Below are 18,879 nucleotides of genomic sequence, written 5' to 3'. Positions count from 1 at the left end.
AGCTTACTACATTAATTTATTTAAACCTAGTATCAATAACAAAGAAGAGTGCGAGAAGCTTAAGGGATTTCTTTTACAACATATTCAAAGACAAATTTAAACAAATAGCACACGACCCTGCTGTTCAGTAGATATTATGTACTTGGACAGAGTGTAAAACGTGTGTACATCACTATTTTCAATGTAATGTACAATACCATTTGATGTAACCTGTATTCAGTGTGTGTAATTTTAATTTAGCATTTTAACTAGTATAGAAGCATTTATTATATACTAACATTTATAACAATTTTAGCCTGAAGATGGCGTTGACGCCGAAAATTTGCCCTTACTCCTAACTTCCTTGTTTCACTTGTCCTTGTCTCTTCCAACCGGATAATATCCAGATATCAGAGGGTTTTTAGCCCTGTTTAGATCAAACAGCTGTTTTTGGAATTGTACATCTTTAAATTAATCTGAGCACAAAATATTTTATTTTTCGCAGTGGTGAATCGGGAACTACAGGCAGCACCACGAAAAATGGGACCACACCTCAGATCGCTCACAAATCAACTCCCTCGGAATCATCAACCCCGACGCTAGGAACAAGCTGACGGTGAGGTTAGAAGCATCAAATGGGAAAATGTGAGATCTAACACTGAGCATCTTTAAAAAAGTCTCATTACTTTTATAATAAGTAAAGTGGATTACTCCAGAAGACAGTTAACGGATGCAAGTGTTAAAATTCTAACGTTTTATTAATTAAATGGTTTAGTATTAAAATGTAACCATTTACTATTACAAAACTCTGTGAGTTTAAGTTTTACTCCAAGAGGAGATTACTCCCAGAGCAGATTTATATGATTTACGAAATTTATAATTAAAGAGTTTCAATAAAAACACCCCCAGGAAATAGGGCCCTACTTGGAGCTATACAAGTGTTCCTGAAATAGATAGTCTCGAGGAGGAAGAAGAAGGACTCCGAACAGCCGATAAAGCCCTAGTCGATACATGAATGACGTTAAGGCCCTGTCATTAGTAGCAATGTTTAACTGCTACTGCTACAGCACAATGTTTGTGCTTTACCTGTGTACCTCTACCTGTAATACACAAGGGTATCCAACCCAGTGAGAACTCTTCCGGTCGGTAAACTTTTCTCTTTTGTTTCAAACTGATTCTTTAAGAATGACGTGACAAGCCCCCCCCCCCCCCCCCCCCCCCCCCCAGCTGGTGTTTTAACGCTACTAACCTTATCCTTCCCCAACAGCAATATGACGAACCCACCAATGTCGGAACTAAACCATCAATCGATCATACCGTCACCACGATTTCACGAGGCAGCAAGGCAACTAATGACGTGTCATTAGTACACCTCTCCACACAGAAAGAATATAATGCATTGTTGTATTATAGTATGTATTATTAAGGTATTAGTGACGATGCAGTAGTGAAGATGAAGAAACATTTTATATCTCGCGTCCAATTAGAATTAGAATTATTAGAATTGGAATTAAATTTACATAGCATTTAACAAAATAAGAATAGTATCAAATTAGAGGGAATATACCTGAACCCCCTGGGAAGATACAGATGAAGAGAAACAGATGTGTTTGAAGAATGACATTCTAGAAAAGGGACAATCTGAAAACTGATCTAAGATAACAGATTGTTTCGTCATAATATTTAAAGAGACGTCTCAGTTCACTGAACCAAAAACGTGTTTCATTAATTACAACGTACTCACCGTACCCAGCCGAAACATTTTAAGTTTTAATTTAGACACCAATATTATTCACTCATTTCAAAGAGTCACACAAGATAGATTTAAAATAGACTGATTGCAATGGAAGAGCCGACGGTGGAGAGAATAGAAACGGAGGAATCGAAGGAACCTGTCGAGAAACCAAAACGCCCTAATATTTGTTATATATATTGAACATTGATTGCTATCATAATTTGTTATTAACGATTTGTTCTTCCCTAGCCTCTATGATTACGTGTTAACAGATTGTTTTATTTCTACGCTCACGCTACAACAATATTAGGAGATCGGCTGAGGCTATGGTCCGCCGAAACAAGTTACATTTTAATTGATTTATTCACTTAATTTGCTATTTGATGTGTATTTCTATTTGACATTCTATATATTTTAGTAGGGAATATTTGCTCATTATAACTCACCACTTGTTTAGAGGTGTTGTTATAGTAGTACGTATTTCTCCAAGTCAATGACAATAAATCTACTCAAAACAATAAATCTACTCAACAGATCTCGCGTAAGGCCGAGCGTATCACATTTGCCTAGTTTCATTTCGTATCTGTACTTTGACTGTCGAGAGCCGTGATGCTCCTCCAAACTAACAAAATCTACTCAAAACAATAAATCTACTCAAAACACAACTCGTTCCTCTGCAGGTCCTACCCATCAACTATTTTATCTTAAAAAGATAGAGTTCTTAAACATCTTCTTGACTCTAGATTTTGACATCAAACACAGTTCGTTCTTTAGTCTTGTGATACATAGTTCGCTCTTCAGTTTGCTAATTTGATTCTAATTCAAGTTGCATGCTAACTTATCATAAATAGCAGGGGCTCGTATTATACAATAATATTTAAACGTTTTTACCCCAACTTGGGAGTCTAAAGCACTATGGAACCGGGACAACTGAACACCGAGACAAATGTTGAACAACATTCTTAAAACTCACTGACACATACCAACACCCTGAGCTAGTATTAATTGTTTTAAGCTTTTTATACGTAAAAAATTCGAGCATTTTTGACACTAGCATTTTCCGATACTTTCAAGAATCTATAATAGAGAAAACAGTCAGCCCTAACTAATATTGAGTTATTTTCATGTTTCTTATATTGATTTAATGTTTTCTTAGATGACCTGGTTATTAATGTTTTAAACTATCTGCTTTTTATTAATTTTTTCACATTAAAATCTCACTCAGCAATGATTGTAGAAGGTGTACTAACCTTCATTGGGAGTTCGTGTAAGGGGAGAGTTAAAATCGTTGTAAAAACGAAAGATAACAAGGAGACTGACTATCTTATATGGTCATCGATTGTCCCCGATGAGCTAAAGGTTTGTAGTTTGCCATACAAAAGGATCAAATTTTAACGATTTTTTTTAATATTTCAGTTCAAAACAGTTATAGTGTAAAGTAGGAGATTGAAAATCTGACATCTGCTCGTAAAATTACTATTAGTGACAAATTCACCATATGAAATTTTTGTGACACAAATTTTCAATTTGCAATTTATTTTTGTGTAATAGAAAATAATATCAAACAGATAAATAGTAAGATAAATATGAAGACTCTTGAAAAGATTGTAAACGGCAAGTCATACACAAATGTGTACTTTGACTGTCGAGAGCCGTGATGCTCCTCCAAACTAACAAAATCTACTCAAAACAATAAATCTACTCAAAACACAACTCGTTCCTCTGCAGGTCCTACCCATCAACTATTTTATCTTAAAAAGATAGAGTTCTTAAACATCTTCTTGACTCTAGATTTTGACATCAAACACAGTTCGTTCTTTAGTCTTGTGATACATAGTTCGCTCTTCAGTTTGCTAATTTGATTCTAATTCAAGTTGCATGCTAACTTATCATAAATAGCAGGGGCTCGTATTATACAATAATATTTAAACGTTTTTAACCCAACTTGAGAGTCTAAATTTTGAACTCTAAAATTCATATTTCTTATCTAATTTTTTAAATTTTATGTTTAGTAAGCACTATGGAACCGGGACAACTGAACACTGAGACAACAGTGGAAGTAGCGGGGCGCATCAAATACTTAAAGACAAAAATGACAAGCGGGGCAAAGCTTGTCCAGAATTTCGCCTTGACAGGCTGCAACGACGTTCAAATACTTTCGCATTTTCCCGCTGACGAACTGCTCAAGGTAAATATTTAAAAATTTAAATAAATCATATAGAATTAAAGAATTTTAAAAACTTGATTATAAATCTTGGTTTTGTATTTGTTTCAGTAAATAAGTAGGTTTCAGGAGGGTAAACTCTATTATTATTCAATTGATGTTAATTATTATCTGAAAGATTTTAAATTCACATCAACTCTAGAAGGGATTGACGAGTGTTTTAGATTAAATGATATCGTTTTCAGAATGGGGATGAATTAGAAGGGGTGGCTACCAAAAAGGGAAGCTATCTAACTCTAAGAGTGTGGGAGGTTACTGCTACAGACACTCTCCCTCCCCCAAAAAGGAAGACAGCCGCCTCTCGGCCGGCTACAAGTGTAAGCAGAGGCAAGACCTTACCCGTGAGTGGCTTTTTTTTCCTTATTTCTAATTGGAGCCGAAGTCAGGGGTGGTTACTGAGAATTAACCGAGACTAGAACCTGGAGTTTATTAGCTGGGATTAGAAAGGGTCGGGGGTTGTGATTTTGGCTAGGGTCGAAACCTGATTGAGGTTGGGGCCTCCAGTCGACCACTGAGTATAGTACAGAAACAATTTAAAGTGTTTTAATGTTGATATATTTTCAGAATCAGGCGCCGAGCGAGCCGTCAACTTCAAGTTCAACAAAGAAGTCAAATAGGAAATTACCCACGGTGAGTAGCTTCATTTTTCTTATTCTTTTAACCAAGCACAACTTTGAATCTCACTTGAACTACAATGTATCATAGTTCAGAATTATCCTATCCTAAGTATAAAGAAATTCAAGAAATTAAGTAAGAAAAAAATGAATAAATATTTGTTTTAGCTTCAGTATCCCAAAACATTATAATCAACAAGATGTTTTTCTCACAATCAATTTAACTTGATATATTTTTCAGGATCTGGCATCTCTACTGGATTTGGAGTTTGATTAACGACCCCCCCTGATCTGATTTCATTAACGATAGTGACGACGCTATTATTTTTTTTTTAATTTTAAAAAATGTATTAGACCAGCAATTAACATTTTATACCACACATTTTATACCACGATTTAACTGACATCCAAATACTATCACATTTCCCAACAGATGAACAAGATATGTTTAAGGTAGGCATTCAAAAATTTAAATAAATCATATAGAATTAAAGAATTTTAAAAACTTGATTATAAATCTTGGTTTTGTATTTGTTTCAGTAAATAAGTAGGTTACCCAATGTTATGAATCGTTGTGACAAGGTAAACGCAAGATTGAAAGCTAAACCAAAACCAAAACCCAGGTAGTCATCCTGAATAGTATATCGGTTAATCATACAATAAATTACTAGAATATATAACATCCCGTTCAACTAAAAAGTGTTAAAAACAATATAGATTTAATAATTTAACTGAATTCGTAAAAAAATGTGATATAAATCAATCGTACAAAATTTAAAATGTTTGAAAACGTGGTCAAAATGAAATCTACAAAAATGTTAAGTGAACTCACGTGAAAATGTTGAAACGTGTTGCGCTCGCTACACGATTTAAAACTTAGCGCATTCCGTTTAAAACAAAAAATAACGTGTTTCTCTTCAAAACATAAACGTGACAGGGAATATTTATAACTTTATGTTTGATCTGGATAATTTAACTGGATTAATGTGTGGTTAGATTTACACATTCAAAATAAAACAACTGTCATAAAATGTGATAATGAAACGTGTTTTATGTTCCTCCCAGTTTGCGGTAACTTAGCCTGTCTGGTGGTTTACTATCACGTGCAAAGTTTGCTGGCAGAAGCAAATTTGGTTCTTGCAATTCATGCTTTCTAACAATGTTAGGTTTCATAGTGCTACGGTTAATTTCTATGGCAAGCTCACGTGGTTTAAGTACAGGTTGTGCAGTGATTATAGGTTCAATGGCTGCCTTATGGTCAGGCTCGGCGGGTAGATTTGGATTATTACCAACTATAATCGAAGTTTCCGGCTCTGTACTCTCAGGTAAGCTAGCTGTTTTCTCTAAATCACCATCAGTAGCTGTAGAACTCTGCTCATCTCTTATCTCCAGCTCAACTCTCGGTGTATCCGGATCTGTTTGTTGCAACGGTTCTGACACCACAGATCTCTTGATTACCTGGTCCAAATGCTTGCGGTAGACTCCATCAGGTGTCTTGATCAGTAGCACTTTGGTACCTTCCTTACCCTCGATAACACCGTTTCTCCAGCACTTCTTGTTCTCATCATAGAACGATATAGTGTCATCAATCTTCAGATCACGAAGTCTCGATTCAGCAATCGTGTTCTGATCGTTTAAAGCAACTTTGGCAAACTTACTACTCGAACTCGGGTGTAGAAAACTCAAGGCGTTTCTCGTCCGTCGTTTCATCATCGCAACTGCAGGCTCTACTCCGGTAGTGGTGTGTGGTGTGTTGCGGTAGTTTAGCAGCCAATCAGCCAGGTTACACATAACGTCAGGGTTTTTCAAGATCATCCGTTTCATAGCTCTTTTAAACAGTCCGACTGCAACTTCTGCTTGTCCATTACTTGCAGGTGAGTAAGCAGGAATAAGCACGTGTCGAATCTGGTTATTGTTCGTGAATACTTTAAACTCTTCTGAAGTTAAACTCGATCCATTGTCTGATACTAGTATCTTGGGTAGTCCCCAACGGCTAAAGATGTCTCGTAACTCTTGAATCACTCTCTTACTTGTAATGTTCGTCATTCTAACAACTTCTAACCATTTTGAATACGAACAGATAACTATCAGCCACATAGATCCAAGAAAGGGTCCACAGAAATCTAGATGAATCCGCTCCCAAGCCTCCATAGTTTTAGCCCATGGGTGTGGTGTAGATCTAGCGGGTTTCTTCTGGTTTAGTTGACATGGTTCACATAGTTTAACCATTTTCTCGATCTCAGCATCCATGTTTGGCCAATAAACATAGCCTCTCGCTAGTGCTTTGGTCTGTGAAATGCCCATGTGTGTTGCATGAAGCATTGAAAGCACGCTCTTTCTCATACTCTCTGGAATAACAACTCGAGATCCCCAGACAATACAGTTCTGGTCTACTGACAACTCGTTTCGACGTGTGTAAAACGGTTTCAGCTCGACATCAACAGGGGGTTTCTCGTTCCAGCCGTCTTTAACGAACTGTAACACTCGACCAAGTGTCTTGTCTCTTCTCGTGTGACTAGCTATTAACTCAGCGTCAATCAAAGGTTTGTCATCACCGAAGTAGTGCACGCTGAAAACAGTATCTAGAGGTTTCATTTCAAACTCCTCTGTTAACTCGTCATCAAACTCTCTCGTCTCTGCCGATGTGTCTAAAGGCAGTGGAAAACGGGAACATAGATCAGCATTACAATGTTTACCAGTGGGTCGAAACTGGATCTTGTAAGTGTAACCGCTTAGGAACAATGACCATCGTTGTAATCGACCTGCCACCATGCTAGGAATTCCACGACTAGGGTGAAAGATAGATTCCAGCGGCTTGTGGTCTGTAACTAGGGTAAATGGTCGTCCAAAAAGATAACGGTGCAGTCTCTTAGTCGCCCAAACTATTGCCAATGCTTCTTTTTCTATCATTGAATAGTTTCTTTCAGATTTCGTCAGAGTTCGAGATATATACTCGATCGGTCGCTCTGTCCCAGTTTCATCAATATGTGACATAACAGCTCCTAAACCAACGGATGAAGCGTCCGTGTCAAGCCTTAACTCCAGCTCAGGGTTGTAAACTGTTAGAACCAAGTCAGACGATAACAGCGCTTTTAACTCATCAAAAGCTCTCTTTTCTCTATCTCCAAAGTGGAAAATACTGTCAGCGGGTCTTAAACGGTTAAGTGGTTCAACAACTGTTGACATGTTGGGAATAAAACGTGAATAGTACTGTGCACCACCAAGAAAAGATATCATCTCCGCTCTAGTAGTAGGATACGGTGCTCTCACTATCGTTTCAACTTTCGAACTCAGCGGTCTTATTCCGTCAGCAGATACTTCATGGCCTAGAAATGTCACCTTAGGCTCCATGAAAACACACTTGTCTAGCCGGCATTTGTAGCCTTCATTCTCTAGTGCTGTAATCACCGTTCTCACGTTCTTCATGTGACTCTCATCATCAGGTCCAGTTATTAGAATGTCGTCAACACGCCATGCTGTGTTCTCTGTCTTTCTCAAGGTATCATCAATCTTGCGTTCAAATATCGGTCCGGCAGATGAAATACCGAATGGTAGAGAAGTAGGACTGAACAATCCTTTGTGTGTGTTCAAAGTCACAATCTTTTGGTCACATTCTCTCAACTTCAAACTATTATAAGCGGCTCTGATATCCAGCTTAGTAAACAGTTTACCTCCGACAATCTTACTCAAGCAATCTTCTATCGTAGGAAGTGGGTAAATAGCTGTGTCAAGATTAGGATTTACGGTAGTCTTGTAGTCACCACATATGCGAATCGTACCATCCGCTTTCATGACAGGAACTATGGGTGAAGCCCAGTCTGAGTGCTCTGTTGGAATCAGCTGTCCATTCTTCACTAACTCGTCTATGGCTTTCCCAACCTTGTCTACGATGGCAAATGGGACCTGCCTTGCCTTGCAAAACTTTGCTCTCGCATCAGGCTTAAATTGTAGACAAGCTTCGAATCCTTTAACAGTTCCAACACCAGGATCGAACACAGGACTGCGGAGTATCTCACTAACAAATTCATCTCTCTGAAGCTTGGAGACAGCGTAAGATTGCTCAACATCAACAAGTCCTATCATATGATCCAACCAGTCTTTACCAAACATCTGGATGATCCACTCTCGACCTAGGAGTGTGGGAAACCGACAATCGACAACATATAGTGGTAAAATCCATTTCTTGCCTCTAAATTCAACGTTTACAAGGGCCTTGCAGTCAATGCTTTCACAATTAAAATTAGCTACTCGCAATTTCTGGGAACATGGAACAATCTGGCAATTAGTTAGTCCTAGTCTAGCAAAATCAGACTTACTTATACAGCTTAAAGATGAACCAGTATCTAACTCCATTTTCAAAATCTTATCATTAATCTTAACTTTAAGAAATGGTTTCTGATTACAATCAATACAACTGGATAAATTACTAACAACTGATGCAGGAAGAGTACCATCGGGAACAGGAATCTGTACTGGAATCTGGACAGGATCAGCCGTCTCCACGCAGTACAACGTGTTCTCCAACTCTTGGTGTGTGTACCCATAATCAGCAGCGCAAGCGTTGCCATCATCATGATCACCAATCCCTTCAACACAATGGGATTGCTTCTTAGCGGAACGACAGTTCTTCGCGATATGTCCGGGTTTGCGACAGTTTCTGCAACGAACTTTGCAGTTTTTCGCAACATGACCACGAACAGTACAACGTGAACAAACAATGCTAAGGTCGGCCTTCTGATGGAACTTAGAGTTTTGAGGTTTTTGAAACTTCCCGGGTTTTTGAACATAGTGTGTTGTGACTGACATTGAACTTTGCAGAGCGTTCTCCTTCGTCTGAGCTTTATCAAACAGGCTGGCAGACGTGTCGTTGGTAGCAGATTCTGATATGAGTTCAGCACGTATCCTATCAGAGGATAGTCCAGCCACAAAACGTGTACGCACCATTAAATCAAACAAATCACCGAACTGACAAACATTAGCAGCTTCCTTCAATCGTGACATAAAAGTACATAAGGATTCACCAGCAATCTGATTTAAAGTCATAAACTTCTGCTGTTGAGCTACAATGTTTGTTTTGGGTGATAACCGATCAACAAGAGTTTTTCTCAGGGTAGCGTAGTCAGTGTCTTTAATTTCAGCTGGAAATGTAAATGCACGCAACTTCTTCAACGCGTCAGGCCCCAGATTGACTGTTAACAGTGTTCTCATGAGTTCTGCTTTTTTAGCAGTTTTCTCGTTTGCGTCATCTGGTAACTTATCTGCGTGTGCGAAAATGAACACAGAAGCGGCGTTTTCAAAGATTTCCAGCCACTCTCTGACACAATCAGTTTCCTTGGATAAGCGTAAGTTCGAAACCAGACTCGTCGCCATTGTTATGAATCGTTGTGACAAGGTAAACGCAAGATTGAAAGCTAAACCAAAACCAAAACCCAGGTAGTCATCCTGAATAGTATATCGGTTAATCATACAATAAATTACTAGAATATATAACACCCAATTACCCCCACAGAGAGTATCGAAACGAACCCAAGCTTGAAGGAACTACTTCGGCTAGAGATACTAAAATACGACAACTACTCAGTCATATTACCACAAACAAAGAAAACTACCCAATTACCCCCACAGAGAGTATCGAAACGAACTCAAGCACGAAAGAACTTCTTCGACTTGAGGTATTGAACGACGACAGTCTGTCCCTCTGACAATACTGAAGAACTACTGAAATTACCCCGATCGGACAACACTACTACGAAAGTCGTATTATATAAGTGAAAATTCCACAAGTACAGACAACACCATCAGACTACAACTAAAACTCAGCAACATTAAAGGTGACCCCGTCTTGGAGCTGAGGGAGAGACACCGAGAACATAATGTAGACAGAGATGAGCTTCGGATCAGGACTCAGCAGCCTCTAGCAATAGAGGGCTACCCGATCAGGAGCTCTTTGAGGACGAATACGGTGCTCTGGAGGGCTCCCCCAGTCCCTCGAGGGAGGTACCAGATAATGGATAAAACTGTAAGATATTGATTTATATACACTTGCACTTTTTACGTTTTATATAATCATTGCGTAATATAATACTTAATGTGTAAATAATGCTTAATTCTACAGGATGTTATGTATAGGTATGGTGGGATCCCTGAACCTAAATTATATCTATAGACAAAATCAAAACAAAAATGAGTAATTTTGTTGTAGTGGACTGGGACAAAGGGAAGAAGTCTCTAGGAGTCTCGATTGTTAACAAGAAAGATGTGAGTATTAAATGATATTTCAATTACTTACACAGCTTTCATGTGTCCTCCATACTAGCCCGGTTCATAAAACAAAAATATTATCCAATAATTACGGCGATAGGCTTATCTGTTGTTCTTTAGGCCAAATAACTACCAAAAAAATTTTGAAGCTTCAACTCCAACCGGAAACACCCCCACATGCCACGCCCATTTTTTTCATCAATTTTTAACAGGTAAAAATCTTCATATCATCAATTTAGGCATGAAGGAGTGCTTTTAGTGCTCCAACAGTTTGGGGTCTAATAGTAATGGTAGAAAAAGGTTAACTTTAGTCAAAGTCTCAAGTCTCCACGGCGCTTGGTTTAGGCGCACCAGATCTCGCGTCTCCGCCTCCGCTGCGTGATTGGTGGCGCCAGAACTAAAGGTCGTAGAGACATGAGACTTCAACTAAAGTTAACCTTTTCCTACCATTTATATTAGAGTAGCACAGATTCAGAGATCTAAACACATTCCTTCATCCTTAAAACGACAATCATATGAATTTTGCCTGTAAAAGTTGATATCTTGATGTCAATTAACATCGTAAGCTTTTAAAACTAAAATTAATTAAATGAGTCATATTACTTCACACAATATTTACACACAATATGAAAATATAAATACAGGAAGTCTTTTGGATTCCACGTCTCCACACCCTGGAACTGTCAGAGGTAAGAACACTAGAACAGTCTTTTATTAATAATCCAACAATCATATTATATGAACCTTTTCAGTTGAAACTTCGTTGGTTGCATTGTGTTGCAAAATTTCTTGCATTACAATACTAGTGAAAATAAACATTACTGGGGGAATTTGCCCTCTTCCAAGCTCTCTTACAATGAAGTCGCATTCCGGAGACTTATGTTTATGAATGAGCAGTCACTGTCGAGAACGAGCTGGTCGAGTATTGGGAATATGCCATCTATGGCGTGGAGAATTTCCCCTCTATACCGTGGAGAATTTCCCCTCTTCATGAATCCTACAAGAATTTAACAAGTATTCCCCCATCTTGGAGAGGGAATCAGTCCTTCAGCTTCAAGAAATTCAGTTTACAGAAGAGATTCATTTAGATGTTAGATCCATTACTGATAACTTGGTAAAGGAATTAGAACCAGATGCTACTTTGTTAGCTAATGCTTGGATATTTATAGTTATTTACTTAACTTTGTCTTGACGTATCAGTAAGAGATTACTGTACCTCGTTATTTACGAAGAAATCATCAGACCTTATTAATAGTGATCGGTGACCCTGTCAGTGACGACTGACGAGCTATGAAGGAATCATTGGATCTCATTGATAATGATCCTGTCAGTGACGAGCTATGAAGGAATTATTGGATCTCATCAATGCTGATCCTATCGGTGACGAGTTATAAAGAAATAAAGACCTCATTTAAATCCTAGTTTGACGAAAATATTCCTCTGGCAACAAAATTCCTTTTGGCAACGAAGATTAGACAGCTTGCTTGTGAAGACTTGGCGATCCGAAAACCAGGGTACCTAAATCAGAACCTGCTGACTTCTTTAAAGGATCAGTTCCACTTTCCAGTGCAGGGACCGAGAAAAGTTCAATGTCGAATCCAAGAGACTTCCTGTATTTATATTTTCATATTGTGTGTAAATATTGTGTGAAGTATTATGACTCATTTAATTAATTTTAGTTTTAAAAGCTTACGATGTTAATTGACATCAAGATATCAACTTTTACAGGCAAAATTCATATGATTGTCGTTTTAAGGATGAAGGAATGTGTTTAGATCTCTGAATCTGTGCTACTCTAATATAAATGGTAGGAAAAGGTTAACTTTAGTTTAGGTCTCATGTCTCTACGACCTTTAGTTCTGGCGCCACCAATCACGCAGCGGAGGCGGAGACGCGAGATCCGGTGCGCCTAAACCAAGCGCCGTGGAGACTTGAGACTTTGACTAAAGTTAACCTTTTTCTACCATTACTATTAGACCCCAAACTGTTGGAGCACTAAAAGCACTCCTTCATGCCTAAATCGATGATATGAAGATTTTTACCTGTTAAAAATTGATGAAAAAAATGGGCGTGGCATGTGGGGGTGTTTCCGGTTGGAGTTGAAGCTTCAAAATTTTTTTGGTAGTTATTTGGCCTAAGGAACAACAGATAAGCCTATCGCCGTAATTATTGGATAATATTTTTGTTTTATGAACCGGGCTACTCCATACTTTAGAGGTTTAACAATTTAAAATGTCAAGGTTGGTTTCTATATATAGTGTTTATAATAATTTAATGGTTATCTTCATGCCCACAGTTCAATGGTTTACCCAACCATACCAATATATCATACTTTATACTCATCAATTTATTATTAATTATATATTATATTTTTGATTCTTAGTCCTCTATTAACAGTTTTTGAATGATAGGAATGTCCTGTAAATGGTAGATCTCGCATTCACTTTATGTTGTTTAACACTAATTACAGGATGTTCTGTATACGACTTTATCCCTAAAGTTATATTTAACCAACTTAACTTTTCGAAATGAGTAATTTCGTTGTTGTGAACTGGGGTCAGGAGGGTAAGAAGTCAACAGGAGTTTCAATAGTGAACAAAGAAGATGTGAGTATTAAATAATATTTCAATTACTTACACAGCTTTCAATTGTCCTCCATGCTTTAGAGGTTTAATAATAATTTACACATTAGTGCCAACCTTTAAATGGCAATAACTTGGGCTTGGAATATTATATATCATTTCCCTGTTGTCATTTTACTCTGAAATCGTCCTACTTTTATACTTCTCCTAAATTTTTACCGGGACAACTGAACACTGAGACAAATGTTGAAGTAGAGGGGCGAATCAAGTATCTCAAGACAAAGATGACTAGTGGGGCAAAGATTGTCCAAAATTTCGCCTTAACTGGCGGTAATGACATCCAAATCCTCTCACATTTCCCCGCTGATGAACAGGAGATGTTTAAGGTAGGCATTCAAAAATTTAAATAAATCATATACAATTAAAGAATTTTAAAAACTTGATTATAAATCTTGGTTTTGTATTTGTTTCAGTAAATAAGTAGGTTTCAGGAGGGTAAACTCTATTATTATTCAATTGATGTTAATTATTATCTGAAAGATTTTAAAATCACATCAACTCTAGAAGGGATTGACGAGTGTTTTAGATTAAATGATATCGTTTTCAGAATGGGGATGAAATAGAAGGGGTGGCTACCAAAAGGGAAGCTATCTAACTCTAACAGTGTGGGAGGTTACTGCTACAGACACTCTCCCTCCCCCAAAAAGGAAGAGAGCCGCCTCTCGGCCGGCTATTTATGTTCGACATAATTACGGTGATTACCTTATGAGACATTTTTGATTTTGTACCCCAAATTAAATCATGGTATATTGGGATTTAAAAAATACATATTGCATGAATTAATCACGGAAATGGAAAAATTGTGTATGAGGGTAAGGACGCAATTGCTAACAATACTTCTTTGTGCCCGTAGACTACAAAAATTGACACTTTATGTTGTTTATGACTGAAATAATACTTTGTGTTCTTTGTGCAGTTGAGCGCTAAAGCAGCTGTCGGAGAGATGGTTCATAATGCCCAGAAACTCTAAAAGTCTAAGTACCATCAAGAGACTCTGAGTGATTTAATTTACATTCATAAATTTGTATTTTTCAAACTTTAATTTTGTGTTTCAATTTTTACTTTCCTTCGTGTGCGGAAAATTATTATATATATTAAAATGGTAAAGAAGATCTAAAATATAAAGAAAGGAGAAAAAGGAAAAAGTGAGGAGAGAAAATTGTATTTGAAATTGTAGTAATTTTAGACTTTACATCTAGAAAGTGTTCTTTTTTGGCCTCGCAGTCATACCCAGCCTTAAAAACATATTATTTCAATGAATTCTACTGCTATTCACTAATCCACATGATAACTCAAATCTTATATGAAAAGTAGCCTTGTTTGATAGATAATCCAATAAAATATGTCTCCTAGAGAATTTAATGTTAGAGCTCCTGGTTTGTTTTTTACGCCACTAACAAAACAAGCCTTCAGAACTTCCTTTATCACTATTGTACCAGATATAACAAATAACCTTAACCAGCCATGAAATCTTAGCAATATCCAACACGTTCCGTAGTATAATCTGAGCTGACAGAGAAGGAAATAATGAAACAACCGTTCACCAGTCACCACCAGCTTCAAAGATCAAAGTTAAAACAGGTGAACGACAGTGTCGTAAAGATGAAATCATTTATTGAAGTTCGGAGTAATCGATACGTGTTGAAAGATAACGAGAACGACATAAAGCTGAAAAATTTTGTGACAGAGCAGTTGGCCGCAGAAGATGTCGCAAAATCCCAGACAATGTTTTTAGATCACAGTAGGACTGCCTTTGGACTCTATCTTAAACAAGTCAATGTCGATAAAACTGTCACACTATTGGACAAGATCAGCAGAATTACTCTTAACCCTGACTACCTGCCGAGTGATAAGCAATTTAATAATAGCATAATAATACTTTGTAGTAATGGTGAACATCAATCAGACCCTGGCCGACTTTCACTGTTGTACAAAGATAATAGATAGTGTTGAAGTCAAGGTATACCATACCTTAGAGAGATGATGGGATATAAAATCTAATTGAAGCTATATTTAAGTAGTTTCATAACAGTTATTACATAGTCAATATACAGACGTTCAATCTGAAGAACTGAGTAGCACTTAAATATATATATTTTATTTTAAAGATTGAAAAAAATATTTACCATCGATCTCGAATTGTTATCAATTTATTCATAATCACAATCAATCCCAAAAACCTTGATAAGGTTGAAAAATAGTGGGCGAATCTACTTATAACCCCCCACCTTTTTGGTTTAAACAGAGAAACCGTGTGGAGTATTCAATAACAAAGGTACATTTGTCGATTTTGAATCAGTAGATGGAAATGTTAAAAGAATTTTTGTTAAATCAGAATCCATGTATCCGGAACCCTATTAAGTTCGAGGAAACAGAAAGCTAAAGTATTCTTCTATCCTGGAACGAACTCTTCTCAAATGTTAAATAGGCTTTTACAAGATGAGGAGTTTAAAAAACTAGACAAAAAGGGCGTTAAGCGTGTTTTCATACTAACAGACATGACACAAACTACGTATTCAAGTTTACATTAAATCAATTTGATATTTAAAGGATAATAACAAAGGTACATTTGTCGATTTTGAATCAGTAGATCATGGAAAAGTTAAAGGAATTTTTGTTAAATCAGAATCTGGGAAGGTGAAGTATCAATGTTCTGTTTGCTGTACAGAGGTTACAGATAAGTCAGATACATCAGGTCTCGGCATTGGATGCAGTGGATGTAGGTGGTATTTTCACACTTACTGCACAGATAAACCTATTAGTATAGTCTCAACCTGTTAAAAGCACTTAGTGACTCTCCAACCTACATTAAGGTGCAACTCCGTAGTGCTTTCTATAAGATGAAGCGTGTTGAGCGTAAAGTGGATGCAATGACCGATAAAGTCATCACTGTTCATGTTGGCTTTATTGAAATGATGAATGGCCCAACATTTACAATCACATGTTTGAATAATTTCATAACATCATAAAAACAACAACATGACAATAATTAAATGTATCATTATTTTACCTTTTAAGACTATTAATTTACAGTCTTCCTTAGTCATTTTTTACCCACCAATAGAATTCATTTTAACGAAATAACATCATTATTGCATCTTACTTGGACTCCCTCAGCTCTGTTCGTCAACACCTATCAGTGTAGATAATCTGAATGGGTTTTTGAATATTAATATTTTACTATGTACTAAAATGGAATCAAAATTCAAATAGGATGCACAATGTACATTTAAAAAATAATTGATTCACAATAACATTCAGAGCTTTAAAAATGTATAGTTTGGTAAAAACCGCTAAAATCAGCAATATTCCTGAGCTATTTTTTATGTGGATTTGGGAAATTGTTAAGTACCTCGAGTCTGAATACAGGGTTACACTGGTAAACTTCTCCATACTCAAACAATGAGCAGCAACTCGTTCTTCTGATCTCCCTTCCAACAAATCATGTGTCCTATCATGAGGTAAAACAATACAATTGAGTTTTCTGATGTAGTAGAATCTTGATAATTTGAATTTCATTAACAGACTTGCAGAGTATAAATATGAAATCGAATACCATCTCAGGGGGTAGGGGCGCCAAATCGATGTTTGAAGGTAGGACAATTTTGAAAAACTTAACTAAGTACTAGCAAAACTGCATTTTATAAATCTTTACTCCACTGAGAAGTATGAATAAATTAAATTTTTTAATTTTGTTGTTATTCATGATTAATATTTGATAAATTATTACTCTTAAATTTGATGGAGAAATAGTTACTGTATATTTTTCCATGTAGTGCAATGATACTTTGTATACAATAGTGATGATGTTATTTCATAATTTTTATTTTACTTTTACTTTGCATGTTTTGCTCTATATCTAAGAACAATATATAACTATATTATCACAATGACCCTACATAAAAGTAAAAATGTTAAGACCCCTTAAAAATTTAGGAACATTTATTAAAAACCTTTGCAATAATATATTATTACAAAGGTTTTTATTTTTACCTCAGTTTTTAAATTTGTACCATTTTTACAGAATTTTTATATAGGGTCATTGCTATATTATGTGTATATTGTTTGAATATTCTTTACAAAAAATAAAAGTAGCCAAAGGACAATCAATGATTAGATTTTATAAACGAACTTGGCACACAAATGATTATAATGCGGAGGTTGGCTGGCTCTTCTATAATAAATACGACACTTCAATTTACAGAATGCTTGCTAGAGATAAGACAAAATATTATCAGACTATACATGCAGCATGAGTAACTGGTGGATAAGCCTTCGGTAAAAACGGATTTAAAAGTAGCCAAACTACTGCACAATGTTCTTGGCCTAAGACAGTCTAGACGTGAAATTTAAACTTATAACATATACTTTCAACACTACTATATAACAAATAATTTGAGGTATGGCACGTGTTGAAAGTATGTCGTGGCAATAAGTTGAAAAGCGATACACACACAAGCGATACACAGTTACTAGAGGAGTGTTCTATCCTTGATAGCCCTCTTCCCCTTCAAACCAAAACTATCAAAGGGTATCTGACCCATAAGTCAGAACTCTTCCGGTGGGTTGTCTTTATTGTTTTCTGTTGGAGTCTCGACTGTCTTACAAGTTTACAATCCTTACACAGCAACCCCTGACCTACTAAACTTAGCTATGCCTGATTCTCCTAAATCATCTATAACTGATTTCTCTCCCCAGAACACAGAGGGTACAAGGACCTACATAGCTGCTCCCAACATCATACAAAATGATTGTTGTAACCACTGTCAGGAGGGAGTTAATCCTGACTACAGAGTTCAGTTTTAATACTTTCAACACTACTATATAACAAATAATTTGAGGATGTGCAATGTAAGCCAAGAGTACCCGCAACATAAAGAAATGCAGCTGTAAACAACTTGCACGGGGTGCATGTGAGCTCTCGGGACCAGTGGCATCAGAAGACTGGTTATCAGCCTCGATATTAAGATGAGTTCTTCTTAGATTCATGTCACATCTGCATCTCCTCCATCAAGACACAAGCACTCATCTCTTCATTGCCCCACCCTAGCCCAACTCCTCCCTCCCATTACCTGTTGCGGGTACTCTGGACTGCATGGACATTCTTGAATAATTGTTTATAGTAGTGTTGTAGTGTTAACCTCTATGCGTCATTAAAAATCATTTCTATTCATGTTCTGTATTATATATATACTCTTCTTTTTTCTTTACAAAAAAATCAGCCCCACCCTAAAAATAATACACAAATCTACTTTAGACAAATTAATAAAAACAATATTTGTCTCCCCTTGCCCAGTGTAGCCCATCCCGCTTCCCTGCCCCTCCATTCCCTTGCCCTTTTGCCCCTCCCATGACACCAAGCAAAAAAACACATCACAAAAACACATTTTGCATTCATCTGATAAGTCTATGTTCTTCTTTTTA

At 36.8% G+C, this 18,879-nt stretch overlaps 1 protein-coding gene across 1 annotated transcript; it reads right to left on the bottom strand.

Moving 5' to 3' along the window:
* Positions 1–5,602: 5,602 nt before the first annotated feature.
* On the bottom strand, positions 5,603–9,922 carry LOC134823725 (uncharacterized protein K02A2.6-like). The gene is made up of 3 exons (XM_063835258.1): positions 9,357–9,922; positions 8,984–9,209; positions 5,603–8,809 (listed from the first exon to the last, which is right to left on the bottom strand). Exons 1-3 carry the CDS (start codon positions 9,920–9,922, stop codon positions 5,603–5,605), a joined length of 3,999 nt encoding a protein of 1,332 aa, XP_063691328.1.
* Between the last annotated feature and the right edge of the window lie 8,957 nt (positions 9,923–18,879).

Source organism: Bolinopsis microptera, chromosome 11 (assembly GCF_026151205.1).
Source record: "Bolinopsis microptera isolate Bmic1 chromosome 11, MBARI_Bmic_1.0, whole genome shotgun sequence".
NCBI classification, from domain to species: domain Eukaryota; kingdom Metazoa; phylum Ctenophora; class Tentaculata; order Lobata; family Bolinopsidae; genus Bolinopsis; species Bolinopsis microptera.
The sequence above is the reverse complement of the archived record's forward strand: the minus strand, read 5'-3'. Positions and strand labels throughout refer to the sequence as shown.